This window comes from Marmota flaviventris, chromosome 3 (genome assembly GCF_047511675.1).
Source record: "Marmota flaviventris isolate mMarFla1 chromosome 3, mMarFla1.hap1, whole genome shotgun sequence".
In the NCBI taxonomy this organism is placed as follows: Eukaryota; Metazoa; Chordata; class Mammalia; order Rodentia; family Sciuridae; genus Marmota; species Marmota flaviventris.
In genome coordinates, this window is record NC_092500.1 from 103150786 (window position 1) to 103173695 (window position 22910).

The 22910-nt window shown below is 36.6% G+C and overlaps 1 protein-coding gene across 1 annotated transcript; it reads right to left on the minus strand.

Moving 5' to 3' along the window:
- Positions 1 to 277: 277 nt before the first annotated feature.
- On the minus strand, positions 278 to 1731 carry Tcim (transcriptional and immune response regulator). The gene has a single exon (XM_027939326.2). It carries the CDS (start codon positions 1581 to 1583, stop codon positions 1200 to 1202), a length of 384 nt encoding a protein of 127 aa, XP_027795127.1. The 5' UTR covers positions 1584 to 1731; the 3' UTR covers positions 278 to 1199.
- Positions 1732 to 22910: the final 21179 nt, after the last annotated feature.

Here is a 22910-nt window from a genome sequence, read left to right on the forward strand (position 1 = left end):
AAAGCCAGTTAAAATTCACTCTGAATAGATACATGAATACCATGTTGATAAGTCAATCTATGAATTTCTATTTTATATCTTATGTTTTAAAGTTGGGACAAAGAAATATCCCCAATTTTTGGTGTAAATTTTTTTTTTAAAGTTTGGCAATTGGTGTAAATTCACTCTCAAAGCACTTTTTATTTTTAAGGTCAAATATTTAAAAGAGTTTATAAAAATCAAAATTTACCCTCTTATTTTATTCCTTTGAGACCAATCATCACAGACCAAGAGCAGCTAAGTTTACAATAATTTATTAGGGTTGCATATCACTTGGCATGTATAATAAATTATAGAAACCATAGCATCTTTATAAACTATTTAGTATATCATATTCACTTCCTAATGCTTATTGCGGTAACTATAAGAAATTTAATTAGATTGTATTTTAGCATTAGTCAGAAGATTAAAAAACATTATAAATTTTTTTTTTCACAGTACTTCAGATTTATGAAGAACCCCATTATTTTAATAACTTCTGTGCAACCTGTTTGAAATGTATAAAATCCCTTTACAAACAAACCAGAAGGTGGCGTAGGTTTCACTGAGCTGAGAAAGTTCCTTCCATTTGTACTTAACTGGTGGTGCACTTTTTCAGGCATTGTCATAAATGCAAATAAATAATTAATAACTGATCTCTAAAAATCTCTACCAATAGACAATATTGAGACTTGACAACATTTCAAACATTCTGATAAAAATAATTCAGTAAACAATTGATGCTTGGTATTGTTCTCCATTCTCTCTCACCCTCCTCTCTCCCTGCCCAGTTCAATTGGGGAGAAAAATAGACGAACACAGTTCAGTTTGGATTTAAGTCCCAGGGCCTGACAATGTAGACCTGGATGTCCGTCTGTCTTCCTGGGCCATCTGTTGGCACTGCATCTGTCCATTCTCTTCTACCAGCATCTGTCCTTTCCTGCAGGGAGAGTTTTCAAATTCTTGCTGAAAGCATTTTGTTCTCCACTGTAATCGCACAGGGTGTGGAATTGGTTGGGGTCTTTGCCACCAGTTTGCTCTGTCCCTTCTCAGGCTCGGAGTCCTGACTGGAGAGAAGCTTGCAACACAGCCACAAAATGCTGCCTCTGTTAGAGTCTCACAAACTCACTGGGTCTTTAAATGTTCATTCGTGGATAACGTCCTTATCCATTTTCTTGTCCTCAGTGAACTTTGATGGAATATTTCCGCAGTTTCAGAAACTGTAAAAGCTTATCTTTTGTTCTCTTCTTCAGGGCCATCAGGGCTCGGGTTTTCTCCTCCAAATCTTGATCTAATGCAAAAATGATCTTGGCTCTCTCCTCTGCTTTCTTATCTCCAGAGTTTTTGAAGAGCCTCTGTAGTGATTCTTGATCTATGTTTTCAAAGATATTGCCCACAGCTTTCTTGCGAGAAGCTGTGTCAAAGTGGTAGCCATGGATGGATGGGCTTACTCGAAGCGACGTGGACATGGTGATGGCTTGGTGGCTTCGCTTTGCTTTCATGGATATGGGGATCTTCTGGAATTCAGCTCCTGGGGCTCTCCAGAGAGTCTGTAGCAAAATCATTCCGGGACTACTATTTAAAGTGTGAACAAAAGCTCCCGGCTCAAATTACACTGGTGACATCAGAGTGATCTCAAGGAAGAATAATCACAGACAGATTTAACAGTTGAGTTGCCAATATCCTGTTCTTGTGTAAAATGCTTCTGAAAGCTGCGTTCAGTGACCAGGGGCGGGGCTGTGGAGATTTCACATCCTATGTGGCAACTGGATGATACAAACATGAGCCCTTCTTTACAAAAAAAAAAAAAAGTTGAAATCAGTGAAGTGTAAATATGAGACATAATGAGATAGCTTAGACTCTATAAATCTTCCCAAACAACAGTTGAAACAAGGAGTCCTGCCAAACCCAGGAAAGTTTTAATTACCAAAGAAAGTTATTACAGAGCACTGCAAACATTCGGCAGCCCACATTTATGCCTTTTGGACTTCCCCTTGAGGGCAATACCAGAGCTATTGAGAGAAAGTTTGAACAATCAAGGAAACAGCTTGGAGAATGTCTGATTATAGAGTTGAATTTTACCTGCACAGTGCTGACACGGCTCAGCCTGAAACCATTACTTTTCAGAGACTGAGTACAAGTGCTCATCTGTAATCACTGAATAAAATTGCAAATTAACAACAACAATAGAAAGTATCTCCTTAAGTTTGTGCATGTATGGACAACAAGAGCAATTGAAAAAGTGTGGAAGAAAATTAATTTGGGTGCTTTGTATACATAATGCCCAATAGAAGTGAGTTTACTTTTGTAAGAATAACCCAGAGAGTTTTTTGAAAGAATTTAAAATTATCATTCCTGGCATCCATAAATTCAGACAGTCAGTGTCCCCACAGATATGTGAAGCTATCATACACTAAATGTTAGTAACAAAGGACCACAGGGACCTGATGCCTGATGTACTTTCTAGCCCTCCAAAATAGCAGGACAAGTCTATGTTTTATTGTTATCTAGTCAACTTGGATCTGGAAAATGCATAAAGGTAGAAAATGGTGTGAAGTCACTTCACTTGAAAATTGAGTTAGGGACTCTTTGTATTTATTCATTCATTCACTCATTGCTTCACCCAAGCATTTGTTCAATTCATATTTCTTAAAGGGTATTATTAGTCTAAACGTTTTCTAGGCATTGGAAGTATAATGGGAAAACAAACCAAACAAACAAAGGAAAGCAATGGAAAAGAATTCATATGTTCCTTTAATAAAGTTTACATTGTGGAAGAATGTGCAGATGTAATGTCCACATCAGGAAGTAATGAATACTGTGAATAAAAATGAAACAGAGTTGTGTAAGAGTGGAAGGGAAGGTGGAGACTTTCACAGGACAGTCAGGGGTAACTTCTTTTAATTTGTTATTATGCAAAGACCTGAAGGTGGGTGTACTGGAGAGACATCTGAAGGAAAGGTGTTTTAGGGAAAGGAAATGGCTAGTACAGAGGCCTGAAGACAAGAGTATGTCTGGAGTGTATGAAGAATAGCCAGAGACCAGTGTGGTCGGTGCAGAGAGAACCAGGAAATGAGAAAGGAGATGAGGTCAGGAGGAAAAGCCACTAGAAAAATGCAAGGTCAGACTGCAGGAGACCTCATAGGCTTTGGTCCTGGATTTAACTTTTACTCTCTGCGAGGTAGTTAGCCACTAGGGAATTTGCAGCAGAGAGATGGCCTGATTTTCCTTATCATTTTATAAGATAACTGCCACTTATCAGTAAAGAATAAAATGTAGGGAGGAAAGCAGAGAAGGAGGAACAAGAAGACTAATTAAGAGACTTTCAAATTAATTTAAGCAAAAAAATGTTAGAATGGATGATATCTCACACAGATGCTTGCTTGAAGGACAATTCTCCCTAAGCTGCTGTTCAGCTCACCAACCACAACAGCTAATGTGTGTTCCAGTTTATCCATGTAAGAACCTATGTTTTGATGTCTAAGATTGTGGATTTACTGACATGCATGACACATCCTTGTGACAGTCCATTTCTCTGGCTAATAAAAAAAAAAAAAAAAAACTTGTCTTTATGATTATTACTATGGCAACGAGGATTTACTGAGTTTTTACTATGTACCATGCATGATGACAAGGAATTTACATAACTCATCTTAATTGCTCAAGGCTTCATCAACTGATGAACTGCCATGCTCCTTCATAAAGTGATTTTTATGTGGGTTCATGGTTTTTATTATCATCTCTTCATTGTGTACTCCCACATTTTGATTCCAGCTCAGATCACACCTCTGAAGTACAGATTCATTTATTTATTAACTCATCAATACAACTAGATAGCATATGGTAAAATTTCAATTTCCCTATAAAATGCAGAAATCTAGTTTTCATCCTTGATGTCTCCTCTTCTTCTGCCCCTATACATAATCCATCACCAAGTACTTCCAATTGTATCTCCAAAATATTTCTCAAAGTCATTCACTTTCTCTCCATTTTCACTGCCACTATTAAGATCAAGCCGCCTCATGGTGAATGCTATAATGCACAACCCAAAACTCTCTTTCAGAAGCTCAGCCATCAGCACCTTTGGGAACCGTCACCTTTGAAAGCATTCACATTGACTAAGGGTGCTTCTTTCCCCCTTCCCACAGCAGCTGTGTCCAGTGACTGATCATGGAAGGTCAAACCCCACCCCCTTCAAGTGTCCTAACTCTGGGGATCATCCATACTTCAGAGCATCTTTAATATTGCCTATCCTTTCCCGTTTCTTCCCCTCTGCAGGCATTGATCCTACAGTGCTTCATAATAAGTCACCTGCCTGTTGATCTCCTCAGGGTTTTCTTCCTCCAGAGCCCAGCCTGTGACTGTGTTCTCTCTCACCTGGCCTAAGACCAAATCTCTTTCCTGGCACTCTGCTTCTGCTCTTGCCTTATGTCCTCTAGACAGTACCCAGAGCAATATTTTCTAATAAACAATTGGATTAAACAATTCTTGCCCTCAATGAGGATTAGCCCTCAATTTTAAGCATGGCATAAATGTGACTTTCTGGGATCTCTGCCTACTTCTGAAGCGTCAGATTTTGCCACTCCTCGTCCAATACCTTGGATTTCCTTGAAATACCACCACACTCATTTCTGTCACAGAGCTTTGCATATATTTTTTTCCTTTTTCTACATTTTAATCTCAACTAAGTAATTTCTAGTCATTCATAAAATGCTGAATAAAGACACTTGCCAGATAGACTTTCTGAGCTCTGCCAACTTACCTATTATATTTCTTAAGTGACACTAATTTTAATTAGTAACTAGAGTTTGCAAACATATGTTTAGTTTGGTGATTGTTCATTTAAAGTCTATCTCTGAGCAGGGATCATATCTACCCTTCTCATGAATGTGTCCAGAACTCCTAGATTACTTAATATAGAGATTTTATAGTAGCGTTAAATGAAAATGTATGTGATTAATTTAATTCTCATTATAAATCTATGCAGTAGGAGTTATCATAATTTCCATGTTAAAAATAAGAGACCCAGGCACAGAGGCATATGTCTGTAATCCCAGCTACTAAGCAGGCTGAAGTAGAAGGATCATGGAAGCCTGGGAATATGAAGCCAACCTGGACAACATAGAGCGGTCTTGTCTCAAAACAAAACAAACAAAAAATAAATAAATTTTACAAACCCTACTCTCTGCATTAAGCTGAAAAAATAAAAGGAACCTTAAAATGTCTCTATTTTAATCCTTGGAATGTTTAAATACAGGCAAAAGAGACTTATGTGGCAAGTGATATTTTGTAGGCATGAATAAGTTAAAAATCTTGAGATGTGGAGATTCACTCTGGATTGTCCATGATGGCCCATGCAATCACAGGAGTCCTTACAAGAAGGAGACAGAAGATCAGAGAGAAGAGAAACTTAAGTACTGCTAGGAACAGATGGCAGAAAGGGGCATGGACCAAGGAATGCAGGGTCCTCTACTCTCTGGGAAAAGCAAGGAAAGTCCCTCACATCCTCTAGAAGGACTGTACCCCTGCACACTTATTACATACTTCTGAACCCCCAATTGTAAGGTAACAACCTCATATTATTTTTAGCCACTAAATTTGTGTCAATTTGTTTCAGCAGCTACAAGAAACAAATATATACTCCCAGATGCCTACTGCTGTGTTAAGACAGCTTGAATTCAGTGCTACTGGACTCTTAAATCCTCTGGAGGACAGCTCTCAAATCAGCTGAGAACTTTGTTTTCATCAAGTCTGAATATCATTTTTGCATGACATTGAGCCGTTTTACTAAAGCACTGTTAGAGCATTCAGATGAACTTGAGAGATTAAGAAGTTTAGAAATTGTTTAGATGACAAACCATCCACAGGAAAACAATTTCTGCTTCCCAGAAATTCGACACAAAGCTTAAAGTTAGGGTATCCTGGTGCTCTTTGTCAAAGGTAACTCCATGTGTGTTTAGAGAGACTTTTAGCAATACCACCCTACTCGTTCCTTTTGTTGTACAAATATTTTCAGTGGATGATGTGAACAACAGGATCTAAGGGTTTCTTGCAGGGATTCACAGATCACACATGGATGCCTTATAGTTTTTGTTTTTCTTTCTTCAATAGAGACAAAAGATGATGAAGGTGAATTAAAGAAGCAGCTTCTTGGTTAATGTCCTTCTTCCTGGACATAAGTTTTCCAGTAGATATTTATCCTTTAGAGACTGAATGTCTCTTTGCCAGCAATGAATGTGCTTGGTTAATTTTGTGTTCAGTGAAGAGATTTGAGAAAACAAAGGGAAAGTAGCCTTTATTAAGCCATGAGTATACTCAGTTTTACACATATAATACTGAAATCATTCTTTGGAATATTATTGGAATATTATAATAATATTATTATTACTTTTTGAATATTTCACCAAAATTTTAAAAAAATGGAATCAGGGAGGCTAAAAAATCTGCCATGGAAAGTGGTGAAAGCTGATTTCATGTCTAGATTTTTCTTTTAATCTCAAAAATCTTTGACGAAGATTTTCCTGACATTTAAATGAAATTTTTCCTTTCCTGTTAGTGTCACTGATATCTAGAATTATCCTTTTATATTAGAAATTATGACTTTTTCTTACTTATTTTTTTATGCTTAATATAGTGACTGGTATAGTATATGTCCAATAAAAAGTAAGTTATTACATGAATAAGAAAAGAATGTAAGAACACAGAATTCACTTTGATGTATACTTTATATTCTAACAACGTAACAATATCCTGAATATGAATATAGAAAATAGCATTCTTAAATCTGTACCTTAAATTTCAGTTGAATTATCCCTATACATTTTTGTTTAAGCAAAGAAAATGTCATGCTATGTTGCAAATTACAAAGTTTTTTCATATATATTATCCCATTTGACTATCACAGCATCACTGGTGCTATCTTTCTTTTACGGATGAAAAGAATGAATATTACAGATGTTAACTAATCTTCCCCAAATCTTGGAGCTAATTAAATGACAGAGCTGGCACTAGAACTCTTACTTTCTGATTTTGAATCCTGCATTTTTTCCACCACTAGATAGCATCTTGATTCTATTAATTATTTTTTAATTTTTTTGATTATACATGACAGTAGAATACATTTTGACATATCATACATACATGGAGGATAACTTCCCATTCTTATGGTTGTACATGATGTGGAGTTAATTGGTCATGTATTCATGTAAGAACATGGGAAAATTATGTCTGATCCATTCTACTGTCTTCCTATTCCCATCCATGCTCCTTTCCCCCAATCCCCCCAGGGCCAATCTGGTGAAACTTCACTCCTCCCTATCCACTGCTAATTGTGTGTCAGCATCCACATATCAGAAAGAATATTCAGCCTCTGTTTTTTTTCTTTTCTTTCTTTCTTTCTTTTTTTTTTTTTTTTTTTTTTGGATTGGCTTATTTCGCTTAACATGATAGACTCCAGTTCTATCCATTTACTGGAAAATGCCATAATTTCATTCTTCTTTAAATCTGAGTAATATTCCATTGTGTAAATTCACTACATTTTCTTTATCCATTCATCTGCCGAAGGGCACCTAGGTTGGTTCCATAGTTTAGCTATTGTGAATTGAGCTGCTATGAACACTGGTGTGGCTGTGTCACTATAGTATGCTGATTTTTAAGTCTTTCAGGTACATGCCAATGAGTGGTATAAGTGGGTCAAATGGCAGTTCCATTCCAAGTTTTCTGAGGACTCTCCATACTGCTTTCCAGAGTGGTTGCACCAATTTGCAGTCCCACCAGCAATGTATGAGTGTACCTTTGCTCCCACATCCTCACCAACATTTATTGTTATTTGTATTCTTGATAATTGCCATTCTGACTTGAATGAGATGACATCTCTGTGTAGTTTTAATTTGTATTTCTCTAATTGCTAGTGATGTTGAAATTATATTTATCATTTTCTCAACTTCTATATTTTAAATTTGAATATAACTTTCTTCTATTTATCTTTTAATGCATTCATTCAGTGAATAATAAATCTCATTCACAAATATCTGCTGAATATTCACTATGTGCCAGATAAAATGCTGTGTGCATGAGGGATACATTAGGGGAAAATAGACATTGTCCCTGTGTTTTTGGAAAATTAGGTCTAGAGAATAGACGAGACTTTAAATAAACAAGTAAACAAAAATTATATGAAAAAAATTGTTAAAAGTACCTGAGAAGGAGACACATCAGATGATATAAAAGAGAAAACAATGTGAACATTTCATTTAAATTGGTTGTCCTGAATAATGTTTCTGAAGAAATTATATGTAAGCCGTGACTTGAAATAAATATAGAAATTAGTTATAAGAGGATCACAGCAAGGAGCTTTAGAGGCAGAAGGAAAATTCTGTGCAAAGTCCCTGAGATAGGATTTGAAGGCAAAAGAACAGACATAAAGTTAATGTACCTAGGAAAGAGAAACCAATGAAATGAGAAGAAAAAAACAATGCTGGGTTGGCAGACAGGGATCCCATTATGGAGAGTGTTGATGGACATGTTAAAGATTTAAAGCTTCATTCTAAGTGGAATGGACACACTTAAAATATTATAAGCATGGAAGGAGAACTGCTCAGTCTTCTTAATTTTATGTTTTGAAATTTCTTTGGCTAAAGAACAATCAAAGACATAAATAAAGAAAACAATTGTGGTTTTAGAGAGTGAACTGATTATTCTGTATGTATTTTGGCAATAAACCTAATGGCACTTGGTCATGAATTAGGGTAACTTCCAGCATTGTGGGAAGGCTTGACATGAGGAAGGCTGGAGGCAGAGAGGATATGAGAGAAGTATCACCAGTTCAGTAATGTGCTTGGTAAATCTGAAATACCTGGAAAACAGCCAGGTCAGTGGAATATGGGAAGCTAATGCTCACAGGTGCCGCAGTCTGGCTGGGCACAAATGCCGCAGTCTCACGGGATTCAGACAGTATATTTTGGAGATAGAAGCCCAGTGGAGGTGGATTTGGGCAGAGAACGTGGATTTGGGCAGAGAACGTGGATTTCCCCAGAACGTGATTGTAGACCGCTGGTGTGAGTTCGGGAATAAAGAGTTGCTGTTTGAATCTACAAGCTGTGTGGTGGCTCGTGATTTGTGCCCAGCCAGACTGTGGCAACAGGAAAATCTGAAGTGTGATTTTAATTCTTCCCCCCCCACCCCCGCAGTAAAGACTGTCAAGAAATCAGCATTGACGATAGCTTGTTTATCCCACTTACATAGAAATCCAGAAACCAGAACAGTTCTTGGCACAAAGTAGACTTTAACTAGTTTTAGAATTGTCTTACATAAGAAAATTATTTAATAATTTTAAATATTTTAATAATAATTTTAAATTTAGTTCTAAGAGGACTAAGTCGCATACAAAGTTGAAACAGTTGGTCAGTGGTTTTATTGCTACTTTTTATTTGTTGTTGAATCTCCTCCATTTTTCTATACTTAACAATTGAAAAGACAATTATTATTTTTAGTAATTGTTTTGAAGTCTTTGTTATATTTCATATTTTTATCTGAGACCTATTCTAGCTTTCCATTTCTCCTATAGTTGTAGTTAATCCCTTTTGAAAATTAATCAGAAAACATTTTATTCAGTAAACTTTGTTAAGTATATTCTAAATCTTGAATTATTGCTGATAAGAAAGGGTGGTAGTTGTATTTAGAAATTTTTATTTTGACATTTAGCTTGTATCATAGAGAGAAAATAATAAATTCCGAAGCCACAAAAATTAAAAAAAAAACAAAACAAATAAATGCATTTTCAAAGTCTTTCAAACTATGGGGAAAAATCCACAGCTTTATTTAAAAGAATTAAAGCCAAAACCATTTTTTTTTTTGTAAAGTACTTCTTTTTAAATGATGCTTTTGCATGTGAAATAAAACAGCTGTCTCTGGTTAAACCATCAGTCTATATTTGAAATGTTTCCTAAAAATGGAACTGAAGATAAACTGTTTCTTTTTATAATTTTAATTAGCTGTTCAGATTCAGATAGTGAGCCCTGATATTTATAGCTTCTTTAAAAAGAAAACAGTTGTGAACATAAACTAACATGTTTTTCTCAGGAAGTGAGCATGAGATATTTATACATATTTATAGCAGCATGTGTGTTTCTATAATCTATGACTAAACCAAAATAAGTCTTTTTGAACCATCTCCTCCCACACAGAGCTCCTACCCACTCATGGCGTGCTTCTGGCTCAGTGCTCTGACGTTGGCATATTTCAGTCATTCTCAAAATGGAACTACTAAGGAAATGAGAACTTCTTGCATGCGTGTCCCAAATTTTATAAGTTCTGTTGACTTGCAAATGAAACGCAGGGTCACTCCTGAAACTCCTCCTCTATTTTCTTTCCTACAGGGGGTAGTCATATCCAACACCTCTTTCTGCAGGGCAACCTAAGTCTGTCTGACTTTCTAAGAAATATATGTTTCTCAAACTTGCAAGGGAGCATAGAAAAATCTAATCAGCAAAGGTTCACAGTGTCCATTGAGATGTTGCTTTTGAGGTTAAGAGAATCCTGAGCAGGCACAGCACATCTCAGTTCCAATGATTGAAGTGTTCCACGGTAGAAATATTAGGCTTATCTGAAAGGGGCCGATTGGCAGAAGTCAGATCAACACATAAGCTACAGATATATTTTGACTTGGTAAAGTTAAGGAGACTTAATGAGAGAGTCAGTGGTAAACAACTATTCAATTGCAGTTAGGAATATATTTTAGAGGTAAGTAGTAGAAATAGATGAATGTTTATTTTTCCTATGAATAGCTTTTATCATCAAGTTATATACATACATAAGTGTTACAATTTTGTTTCAAGTATGATACATAAGGATGTATGTATGTGTATATGAAATGCATCTATAAATGATAAACATTATACTGAACACAAGTTTCAGAGGAAAATCAACTGATTATATTTATACCCTGTTCTATTTCCATTCTATTATATTTAATAATCTTTTAGAAATGTCTGGTCACAATCCATTAAACTGATCCCATCATTCACTAATAGGCCACAACTTGTACTTTGAAAACCATTGAACTAGACAATTTTAATGACTTTGCAATACTGCCTAGAGAGTCATCATTTTCTTCAATAAACTTGCACATAATGAGGTGGTTGCTATCGCTGCCATCTTTGATGATTGTGTTTAAGACTTTCACAATAGTCATCCCAAAATGAGACACCTCAGTACAAAGGGTATCATTACAATTATTCTTGAAATTATTTTTTTTAAAAAAATCTATAACTATGGAACTACATAAATGTGTCTCAATAGCCTAGACCATGCGGGCATTCCTTCCTTTGTTCATTTGTATGTTTATTCAATAAAATAAAATTTATTTCAAATATGTCTCATCCACTTTACTGGCTTCTAAAGAAGCTAATACCATATAAATTTATTAGTCTTGTTTACCACTCCTTGGAAAATCCTGATTTTTTTCCTTCTTCCTGTGATGAGAGATAGTGGGACAGAAGCTGGGAGACCAAGGGGGGCAAGACAGAGGACCATGGTCCTGCTGTTGGGTGTGGGATGATGGATATCATGGTGGCCTTGAGTAAAAGTTGACAAAGTAGATACAAACACTCCCAGGATGCTCAATGGCCTCTCTTTTCAGAATTTACAGAGTCAAAAGCTGACCCTTTGCTCATTTACTGTTAGTTGACACATGAATTTGAGAGTCCCTAAAAACACTAGGCAAGCTGCTTAACTGTTATTAAATCTCAGCATACATCTCTATATGTATACTTACTTTTTTGCTCAGGCATGTCAAACCTAAGTTTTAAGGCAGATGATAGAAGAGAAACCTATCCTAGAAAAAAAAAAAAGGACATTAGTCTTTAGCACAATAATGTGTTTCATGATTACTCTGAGATGAGATTAGCACTCAATAAGAATTCGTTATGGATTTTATGTCTCAGATGCAGATGAAATGTATCATGGTCTCTGAACCTTGCTTTCATTTTGAACATTGATTAATTCGTCCATGGGCATTGAACAATATTGACTAAGTGTTTACTGAGCCCTTTAGAGTATATTGACCTTCTTTATTTTCCTACAATTTTCTTTTTTTTTTTTAAATGTCCTTGACAGGGGGTGGGGGGGGGCTGGGGTTGTGGCTCAGTGGTAGAGCACTAGTCTGGCATGTGTAAGGTACTAGATTCGATCCTCAGCACCACATAAAAATAAATAAATAAAATAAAGGTATTGTGTCCATCTATAACTAAAAAAAAAAAAAAAACCTTTTAAAATAAATAAATAAAATGTCTTTGACAAAAACTTACTTTGTTGTGCATTTTATCTTTTTCTTCTTGAGGTCGAATGCTCTGCACATGCTCTCAGATCTCATTAAATGTTACTTAACTAACTGCATCCTAAATTTTACTTTAGAATTATTTAATGTAAATCATTTAGGAATTATTTACATTGAATAATTCCTCCATTAAAAAAACAAATGAATTTGGCTGAAATATTGGCAGAGCTATGCCATCTGTCCTATCATGTAGATTTTTTGTGAACATAATGGCAGCATGATAATATATTTAACAGATTAGACTCAGGAAGATGAGGTAATTTTTTTGAGGACTAAAACCTGATTTTTTTTTTTTTTTTTTTTTGGAGCTCCACAGAAATCAGATAAATCAATATCTAATGATCTCCTGGAGTTTGGACAATGGGCAAAGATGGTATTTTGTGTCCCAGCCTCCTCTTCTTCCTGCTTCTTTCAAGGTAACAAACTCCTTCCCTTCTGTTCAAACTTACTCTGCCACTGCATAGAGAATCAGCACTTTATACTTTAGGGCAAAGGAGAATACATTTCTGTGTTATCTTTTAGAGCAGGTATTTGCAGGTGAGCCTTGTTTTTTATTATGTTGTAGAACTTCAGCTTTCTACTATCAATAAAGGCACAGTCAACCCTCCTTCCTGGTCACAATTTCTACTCCACTGCTTACTCACTAATCCTTACTAGATTTCACATCTGACAAGTAGTAGTTATCGGTAAATCACAAAGCATATGTTGTGGGCTGCTGTCGAGCCTGATGCCCACTTACTTTGACTTTCAAAGGAGTGTGCACAGCATTCTGGCAAGTTATGTTCACTCGAACTGTGGCTAGTTTTTCATCTCCAGCTCCCAGCTCATTTCCAACACTCTGTTTGTCTAACCTTAAAGACTTCAGAACACCAAGTTCCCGGATTTTCCTCTTGTCCAGTCAGGCTCTGTGTCCACAGAGTTTACAGCTGTTCTTGGCATGTTTGCTCTCGGCCAGTGCCTAATCCACAGGGAAGTAGGGAGGCAGAGCCAGAGGCTGTACAGCAAGCAGATGCAAGTTTACCGGCTCACTGGCCCTTGGTGCTTCTGAATCCCACGCCCCAGGGCTTGCAAGAAAGGTTCAGGCTGTGTGAGAACAGAATCTGACTGTTCCGCCACCCTCATCTTCCTTCCTCGGTGTACTCCTGGCAGGAAGTCACTGATATATGACATTTAAAGGCTGAGGGTGTAGTCCAGTGTTGGGAGCATGCTTATCATGTGCAAGGGCTTGGGTTGAGTCCCCAGCTCTGGAAAAATAAACAAACAAACAAACAAAAACATACCACTTGAAAATTGGGAAGAGAATGCCTCTCAACTTTAGATCACAGTTTTCTGCTTGTCAAGAAGTAGTAAAATTGAGAAAAACTACCTCAGAGTGCAAAATCTATTTAACAGGTATTTTAAGAATGGCCTTGTTTACACTAAAATTGAAAACCATAATCAGTGCACTTGAGCATTTTAGAGCTGAGAGGGGCTGCCCATTCTTTAGAAAAGAGATGTGTGTGAAAGGTCAGAGGTTTGTCCTGTAGAGCTCAACTCACCCTCTTTCAGAAAATTTGCTCTTGGTTCTCTGAGACCTGCAAGACTGATCCAGCCTTACAGCAATCCTAGACACATCTTACTGTTCATCTTCTGCTTCTGGTTCAGACCACACATGCATCATTTTAAGGAGGCAACTAAAAAGTTCTCACTTTGCTCTTAAGCCCAGATATTGCTATTTGGCTGATTTATAAATTATTTTTATTTTGTTGATGGTGAAAGGGGGGGAAACTTGTTTCTTTTTTTTTTTTTTTTTTTTTTTGGAAAAATGTTTGAGAAAACTTACTGTGGGAATTTGAACATTAGGTGATGTTCATAAATAATTAGCACTGGGAAATAGCCAAGAGAACTCCACGTATTTGTAAAATAAAGGAAAAGGAAATATAATTTTCTCAGTTTCCCCTATTGGGGGCACATTTCATACACTTCATAAATCATCACCAGGACCCTCTAAGACAGCTAATCAGATATTTGTGGAGAGAGAGGTTCAGTTAACAAATTAATACACAGGGTTTTGTTGTTATTATGCCATTGTTGTTACTGGAGAGCTGGAGATTGAACCCAGGCCCTTTGCATGCTAGGCAAATGCTCTACTTCTAAGCTATACCCCAAGACTAAGCCTTGATTTTTATTTGAATCTATTTGAATCTAAGACCTGATCAAGTCTTTCCACCAAGTTATTACCTGTTACCCTGGTCAAACTTCTGGGTCTCCCTCCCCCTTTCTCTGGTATCTACATCCAAGATGTGCTTTATATAAAATATCATATTACTTACAGTGTCAAAAATAAATCTCACAGCAACTCACTGCTTCAACCTGTGAGTATTAACTATTCTTTTATTTTTTTCTTTTTCTGGTACCAGGGATTGAACTCAGGGGCCCTCAACCACTGAGCTACATCCTCAGGCTTTTTGTGTTTTATTTAGACTGCTTGGCAGTATCACTTTTGCTGAGGCTGGCTTTGAATTTGTGATTTTCCTGTCTCAGCCTCCCACACTGCTGGGATTACAGGCATGCACCACCGCACCCAGCGAGTATTAACTTTTGCCTCTTAACATTGACCTCTTTAGGACATTTAAACTGTCCTTTATATGGACTTATTATTCCCCCAGGAGACCTTGTGCTTTCTTTTTTATCAGTCAACCTAATTCTAATTGTCACCTTTCTATAGAGGGATTCTATACCATTCACCACCCACTTGTGCTAGGGTAGGGGGATAGATTGCCAAGAGACTAGCAAAGACACAGATGAGATGTAGGGTTTACTGAGAAATACTTATGGGGGAGGTCCAGTGGTAACAGGCTGGACAGGTGCTTCCCCAGTAGGTTCAGTGGCAATGATCTGAACAGGTATTCCTCAATTGTATGAGTTCCTGCAGTACCTCAGAAAGTAGCACTTCCTATCCTATAGACGCTATCCAGGGGGCAGCCACCTAAATGACAGTGTTCCCTTCCACGGTGCTCTGGTTAGTGCCAGTTACAGCATGGAGGCAGGGTTATAAGTTAGGTTACAGAAACAGTGATATCAGCTTTAGCTTGCTTGGCTCCTTATATAACCAGCATCCCAAGGAGCAACTGTCCTGGTATATGTGTAAAATCCATTTTCTGAAGGTAACACAAACTTGCTCTAATTCTCAGTATCATGAAAGAAAAGCCAGTGTCCTTCAAGATCATATGAGCTGCACATTCCAGTCCAGTTTTCATTGTTCCCTTTACTTACTTAGGTTTTTGAGAACAGAAAGGGCATTCCAAGGACTGGGTTTTTGTTTTGTTTTGTTTTGTTTTTGTTTTGTTTTGTCCCCCTCCTTTTCTTTAAATCTGATAAAGCTTCCTTTAATATTATAAGTTGAATTAGGTCTCCCTATGAGATATGCGGAAGCCCTAAGTCCTAGAATCCATGGATATTACCTTATTTGAGAATACGGTCATTGCAAATATAGTCAAGTTAAGATGAGGTCATACAGGATCAGGCTAGGTCCTAATCTGTGGATGGTATCCTTATAAGGAGAGGGAAATTTTAGACACAGATACCCAGGGGAGGAGGCCTTGTGAAGGTGAAGGCAAATATTGGAGTAATGATGCAACTACAAGCAAAAAATTCCAGGGATTTCCAGTACAACCAGAAGCTAAGAGAGGCAAAGAAAGATTCTTTCAGTAGAACTTTCAGAGAGAACATGCCCCGTCAACATCGTGATTTCAGACTTTAGCCTCTAGAACTCAGGCAGAATAAATTCTTGTTGTTTTAGTCTACCCAATTCATGGTCATATGTATTAAAGCCCCAAGAAACTAATTCAGAATTTAATCAAAAGTTCTCCCCAATAGTTCTCCTATTCTGTAATTCTATTTTTTATCGACACTATTTATCATGCTCTAAAATAATTTTTATGTTCCTGTATGTGCAGTAATTGCATTCATTTATATTTATATATAATATATGGATATTTGAAAGTGCAAAGATTATTTATTTGGTTTATTGAACATCTAGAAAATTGCCTGGGTGTAATGGGGCCATATAAACATCTGTTGAATGAATGCATGAATTTGGTGACTCCAGTAATAGAACTAATCTCAGATAATCTCCAAACAAAGCCCATTATCATAAATTTTGTGATGTGATTTTTTATCACATAAGAAATATGTAATATATGTTACAGTGTGATCTCTATAGTGAAGCTCTATATTTGAATCAATAGCAATAACAAGTTAGTACAAAAAGAATTGAGGTCAATTAAGTAAAAAATATTATATCAGGTGAAAACATCCCATTTACTTTTTTTTTCCATTTACTTTTAACTGTCCCCATGTTTTAAGAAATTATACAAGAGATTCCTAAACAATGTTTATTTTTATATCTTGGAGAATAAGTTCATTTTTGAATCTGAGTTGCAGTTATGCTAAGTGAAAGTGGTAATTTATGCAATGATTCATCATGTCATCTATTTGATTCATTTTGAACTGGTATTACTTTATTTTTCCTAACTACATGGGATTTTAGATATGTTGAGTATCACAGGTGAGTCCTGTTGCTGAAAATTTTAGGCTTTCAAAATCAAACCCTCAATTACTTTCATGATGTGCTAGAAAGTCCAGCTGAATATCCTTAGTTTTCTGAGTATGATGAATCATTATTTTTATGCAATTTTTTTAAAAAAATAACATAAAAGCAATGTACATTTATAACAAAAATTTAGAAAACACAAAAAATACAATGCCAAAAATATAAATTGGTTAGTCTTACTATTCTCAAATAAGAACTGATAACAGTTGTGTATTTTATTTCAGTTGATTTTATGTGCACATATGCATAAAATATATACATAGAAATATGGACATGTTTATTAAAAAATTTAGAGCATATGGTATGCAAAATATGGTTTTTGTACCATGCTTGTCTTTGAGGCTACACAAATATTGGTTTCTTCCACTCACATTCTGTGTGAATTATTTTTTTGTGAGTGTGAATGTGACTTTAAATTGTTTCCCTATGTTTAGTTACATGAATACATTATAAATTAACAAATCTCCATTGTTGAAAATCTAGGCTATTGCTAATTTATAAATGATATTTCAGTAAATATTGCTGTTCATTAATCTTCGCTTACATCTGATTATTTCCTCAAGGGTAAATTCACACAGGTAGACTCGTAGGGATGAAGTGTGGGAATACTTCTAAAGCATTTGTACCAATTCATCATCCAGAAGTTTATTTATATTCCCTCTGCACACACAGCATAAACTCAAGCACCTAATTTCTAAATAAGTAGAAATGGAATTTCACTGTTTTAATGTTTTTTTTATTCTTTCAAGTTTTTAATGTTATTATTTGGAAAAATTTGAAATGCAAATAGAACAGCATAATGTTTTAATGTTTTTGAATAACACAAAGGCCAAATGCTTTCTATGTTTCTATATTCTTTGTATTCTCTCTTCTATCATATATTTGAGTTTTCTTTTTGTCTGTTAATATTTCTTTTACTGAATCATTATATGTTTAATACATAGTAAATATATTAATACTTTGACAATTATTTTGCAAATACTATTCTCATTTTACTCCTGATATTTTAAAGTTTATCCAATTTTTAAATTGTTTTTTTTTTCCAATTTGCATTTGGGAAAAATATCATTATAAAATAATTCAAAAATATGTATTAAGAACCTTCCACATGACAGACACTGATCTCAGTACTGGGGTTATAAAAATGATAGGGAACAGAAAACCTGCCTTCATTGAGTTTACAGTCTAGTGGCCACAACAGTCCACCTAAACAATAAGCTAAATAAATAAATAGACAAATCATTTGTTTTCAAGTAATTGCAAGTTCAGGAAGGAAATAAAATGGAGCCATTGGAACTTGAGTGACACATGTGAGGGGCTTCATGTTTACATTTAGTGTCAAGGGAAGATTTGAGGAGGATCCCCTCATAGAAATTGAAACTAAATTATTATGAAGGGACAATTCTAAGCATGACTGGGGAGCCTCACTGCAGGAGGACAGAAAACTAGCAAGTGCATAGTCTAAAATGAGAGCAAGCCAGATATGTTCCACCACAGAAGGAAGGCCAATCTGACTCCAATATGGTAGATGATGCAAAAAGGGATGTCAGATAGAAGCAGGATCAGGTCCCATAGATCTGTAGAGATCACGATCAGGAATTTGAATTTCAAACTTCTAGATTTTCAGATGATTTTAAGTGAAAAAGTGATTTTGTTCACTCTGCCTATTCAATGGAAAAATGGTTTGGAAGTCAATCTTGGGAGAAGCTAGGGGCAAGATAGGAGGACATAATTCTTACAAAGGTGAAGGAGTATGGTACATTTTTCTAGGGCTATAGCTACAGATTTGACTTCATGGTTTCATTTACTAAAGTTTAGTTTATCAGAAAATAAACTATTTATTACAGTTAATTTTTTTTGAGGTACCAAGGATTGAACTTGGGCACACTCGACCACTGAGCCACATTGCTGCCACAGTCTGGCTGGGCACAAATGCCGCAGTCTGGCTGGGCACACAATCACGAGCCACCACACAGCTTGTAGATTCAAACAGCAACTCTTTAATCCCGAACTCACACCAGCGGTCTACAATCACGTTCTGGGGAAATCCACGTTCTCTGCCCAAATCCACGTTCTCTGCCCAAATCCACGTTCTCTGCCCAAATCCCTATTCTCTGCCCAAATCCACATTCTCTGCCCAAATCCACGTTCTCTGCCCAAATCCCTATTCTCTGCCCAAATCCACATTCTCTGCCCAAATCCACCTCCACTGGGCTTCTATCTCCAAAATATACTGTCTGAATCCCGTGAGAACTCAAGGGGAACTCAGGCAGCAGGATACGCCCTATTCCCAGCAGGAATAATCTTAAACCTTAAACCTGGAACCTAAACTGGGAACGCCCTAATCCGCCTTGGTCCTTGAGCAAGGTCACCTACATTCAATGTCACTGCAACATGGGGTACGCTGGCAAGGAAATTGTCATACCTACTTGGCTAATGGCTCCCAGCACATTGCCAGCCTTCTTTTGTATTTTATTTAGAGACAGGGTCTTACTGAGTTGCTTAGTGCCTCATTTTTTGCTGAGGCTGGCTTTCAATTTGTGGTCCTCCTGCCTTAGCCTCCCAAGCCGCTGGGATGCATCACAGCACCCGGTTTATTACTCTTTCTCCCTCTCAATCACTGTCTCTCCTTTGCTGTCCTGTATTTTTCCTGTGCCAATATTAATATTTTTACTAAAGTAGATTTGAAATGTCACAAGTATACTTGTCTCAAAATTTTTATCAATAATTTTTCTTTTTTCAGATGTTTCTTAGAACATCTTCTAAAGTCTCTCTTACCAACACACACATAAACACACATTCATGTTTTTGAGAGGGATGTGGCTCAGCTAAGTGCTTTCTCCTGTGTTTCTTCATGTTTTCACGCAGGTGTTGTTAGGTGCCATAGTCATCTAAAGCTCAAGTAGGTCACATATCCAAGATAAGCTCATTCATAAGCCAGAAGATCATGCCTATTGTTGGCCTGAAACATAGCTGGTGCTGTTGAACACGATTTTTCCATGAGTTCTTCCACATCCTCGCAACTAGATTCCAAAAGGAGTCCCCCAAGAGCTAATCTTCCAAGAGAGCAAGAACAAAGCCACAAGATGTTTATGAGTTTTTTCACCAATGATAGAATGCCATTTCTCCCACATTCTGCGTCCCTTCCTGCAGAGGTTCACTCTCCATTAATAGGATAATGAGGGGTTTCTATTTTGTGGATATTCAACTTTGCTTCAGCTGCAGAAAACACAGTTAAATTGTGACCCTCAATTTTCATAAATACTTTTGCTCAATGTTTCCTGGCTTAGAGTGGCTGCTTTCCTTTCATTATTTTTCAAAATTTTTATCATTATTTTAATTTTTTTAATATTTAATTTTTTGTAGGGCTTCTTAAATAACATCTGGAAATAGGTTGAGTGCAAATATAAAGTGTTATTGTGGTAAATTCCCAGCTTCCTTCCCTCTCCTTCTCTCTCTCTCTTTTCTCTCTGTCTGGTTGATTCTTTTCTGTTTCCCTCTGTTTCTGGTTTTATTTGTTTTTTTATTTTTTATATTTTTTGTTTTATTGTTTATCTCTTGCAGAAACTGAATTTTCAGAACTGAGAACTTGGATTAAATTCAGGTATGGTAGTTTGATTTTTCAAGGGAGCAAGATTCAAAAACTTTTTTCCATGACATAACTTTACATCCAATGGGGAAGACACCTGAACACCCCTATAAGAAGCGTTGCTCCCCCAGTGAACAGGGGCTTCCATTCTTTGCCAACAAGTATTAAGCTTTTCTTTACCTTACACAAGCATAAGTTCATCTCATTATGCAAAACCAGGGAGAAATGATGTGATGAATTTTAGATTCTCATCAAGAATTAATTAGCTCATACTTCCTATAAATGTGGTGTCATCTCTTAAGTTCCTTAGAGTGCTGTACATGACAAGATAAATTGCTAGTGACTTTAGGTAAATTACAGAGTTTTGTCAATCTTAGAAACAAAGCTGAAACTTGTGACACTTTCGAAGTGTTCTCAGGAAATGTGGAACAACTCCCAATTAAAGCTGAAGTAAACAGCACATGTGAACCCACATGTATGGCTTCACTTAGAATGCTTTGTACAAGGCACAGAAACCAAAGGGTAAGGTTAAACACAGGCATAAATATGTGCACATGTACACACATGCACACACAAAGACACATACACAGGCAAACACATAGCCCCCTCTCTTGTGGTGTCATTTTACAAGAAGTTCTGCCCACAGGTGTCTGCGCTAAGAAGCCAAATGTAAACAGGTCCAGGAATAAGCACACAGTACTGCTTGCATTTCTTTCTTTCTTCCCTTCTCAATCTTTCTTTTTCCTTTTTTGTTACTGATCCATTAGACCTTGAGTTTTCTGAGAAGTTTCAGCCAACTCTTTCCTCTCCCAGAATGATTAACTTGGTCCATAGTGTTCAATACATAAATTGATGGTGCTGATTGATTTTAAATCAGCAGTACCTTATGTGAGTTTCTGTGTATGCCATGTGTATGTTGGTGAGAGAGAAAGAATTTAGTATAGCTGTCAAATGATACCACCTAATAGATGGTTGGAGGTGGTTGGCCACAAGAGTGTACCTATGCAGGCTACCAGAAAGTGACTCGGTTTTCTCTGAAGAGCAGCTCCATGTAGCTAATGATTGGAAAATCAAGTGATTAAAAACATACAGACCTCCAAGACACACTAATAGAGTATAAAATTGCAGGCTCTTAATTCTTATAAGTATTCAGAAAAGGATTATGAGTACACCTCTCTCTCTCTCTCTCTCTCTCTCTCTCTCTCTCTCTCTCTCTCTCTCTCTCTCGTTTCGTCCACTCTTTTTCTGCAGTTGAGAATTGTGACCTCTTGAGTTCAGCCATGTGGGTAATGAGACCAGGGAGGCATGAAATCAGAAACAAGAAAGGTCTATGCACTGTGGCTTGCCTGTGGAGAGAAAGGCCCAGTGTAAGGACCAACTGGGACAGAATACCATTGATTCTCATTATTAGTCATAGTTCTTACCTATAAAGTCACTGGCACCTAGGTTAGTAAATAATAGAAACATAGCTTTTAGGAGAAAGGTAAGGTGAGCTTCTTGTGAGTCTCTAGTCACAACATATACATTAAGCAGTCAATGCATACCTTACATTATGTGTATTCTGCTTAAAGAAATCTTATGTAATATGCACTGTCAGATCATTACTGTTGATCTCAGTGAATAGCATTTTATAATTCATGCATGATCAAAGTTTATAAATATGTTTTATTTGAAAGGGAAACCACAACTTTCTTTTGCCTAGGGGCACTAAACAGCACTTAGCACTACCCTTGGGGCCTTTTAGTTTTCTTTCAGGTCCTGGGATCAAGCCTGGAGTTTTGTGCATTTTAGGCAAGCACTGTACCACACCCCAAAGTCTTTGGGGCCATTTTTAGCAGCAGCATCACCAACAGAAAAAAATAAAATTTGGAAAAATGTGGCACAAAACACACTGCAAAAGAACACTTGTTTGTAATATGATGCATGAAAACAGAATGCCCCTTTATTAGGCCTTGGTAGGGAGCATGTGTATCAGGGGTACAAATTATTCACCACCTGCACATCTGTGAATGGTCTCAGAGGGCTCCAGGTTTGGAGGCTAAAAATAACTGCTACCTTATAGGCAAATGAATGAGTTATGTGAATAAAAAAGTCTAGCTCTATATACATTAGTAGGCAAATTGGTAATCCTTATATTGAAATACATCGACTGCTCTAATCAGATCTATTGCACATCAATATGGGATCAAGATGAAGCAAAAGCAATGGTTTCTAAGACTTGCTTCCTAGTACAGTTGTTTTGCTATTTAATGCGAGATGGTTGAGAGACTTAACTACTCGGCACCAATCGGAATCTAAATAAAATTTCTTTATAATTTAAGATCTAATGGCATAACTGAAGGATACAAAAATGGCAACTTGATAAATAGGAACAA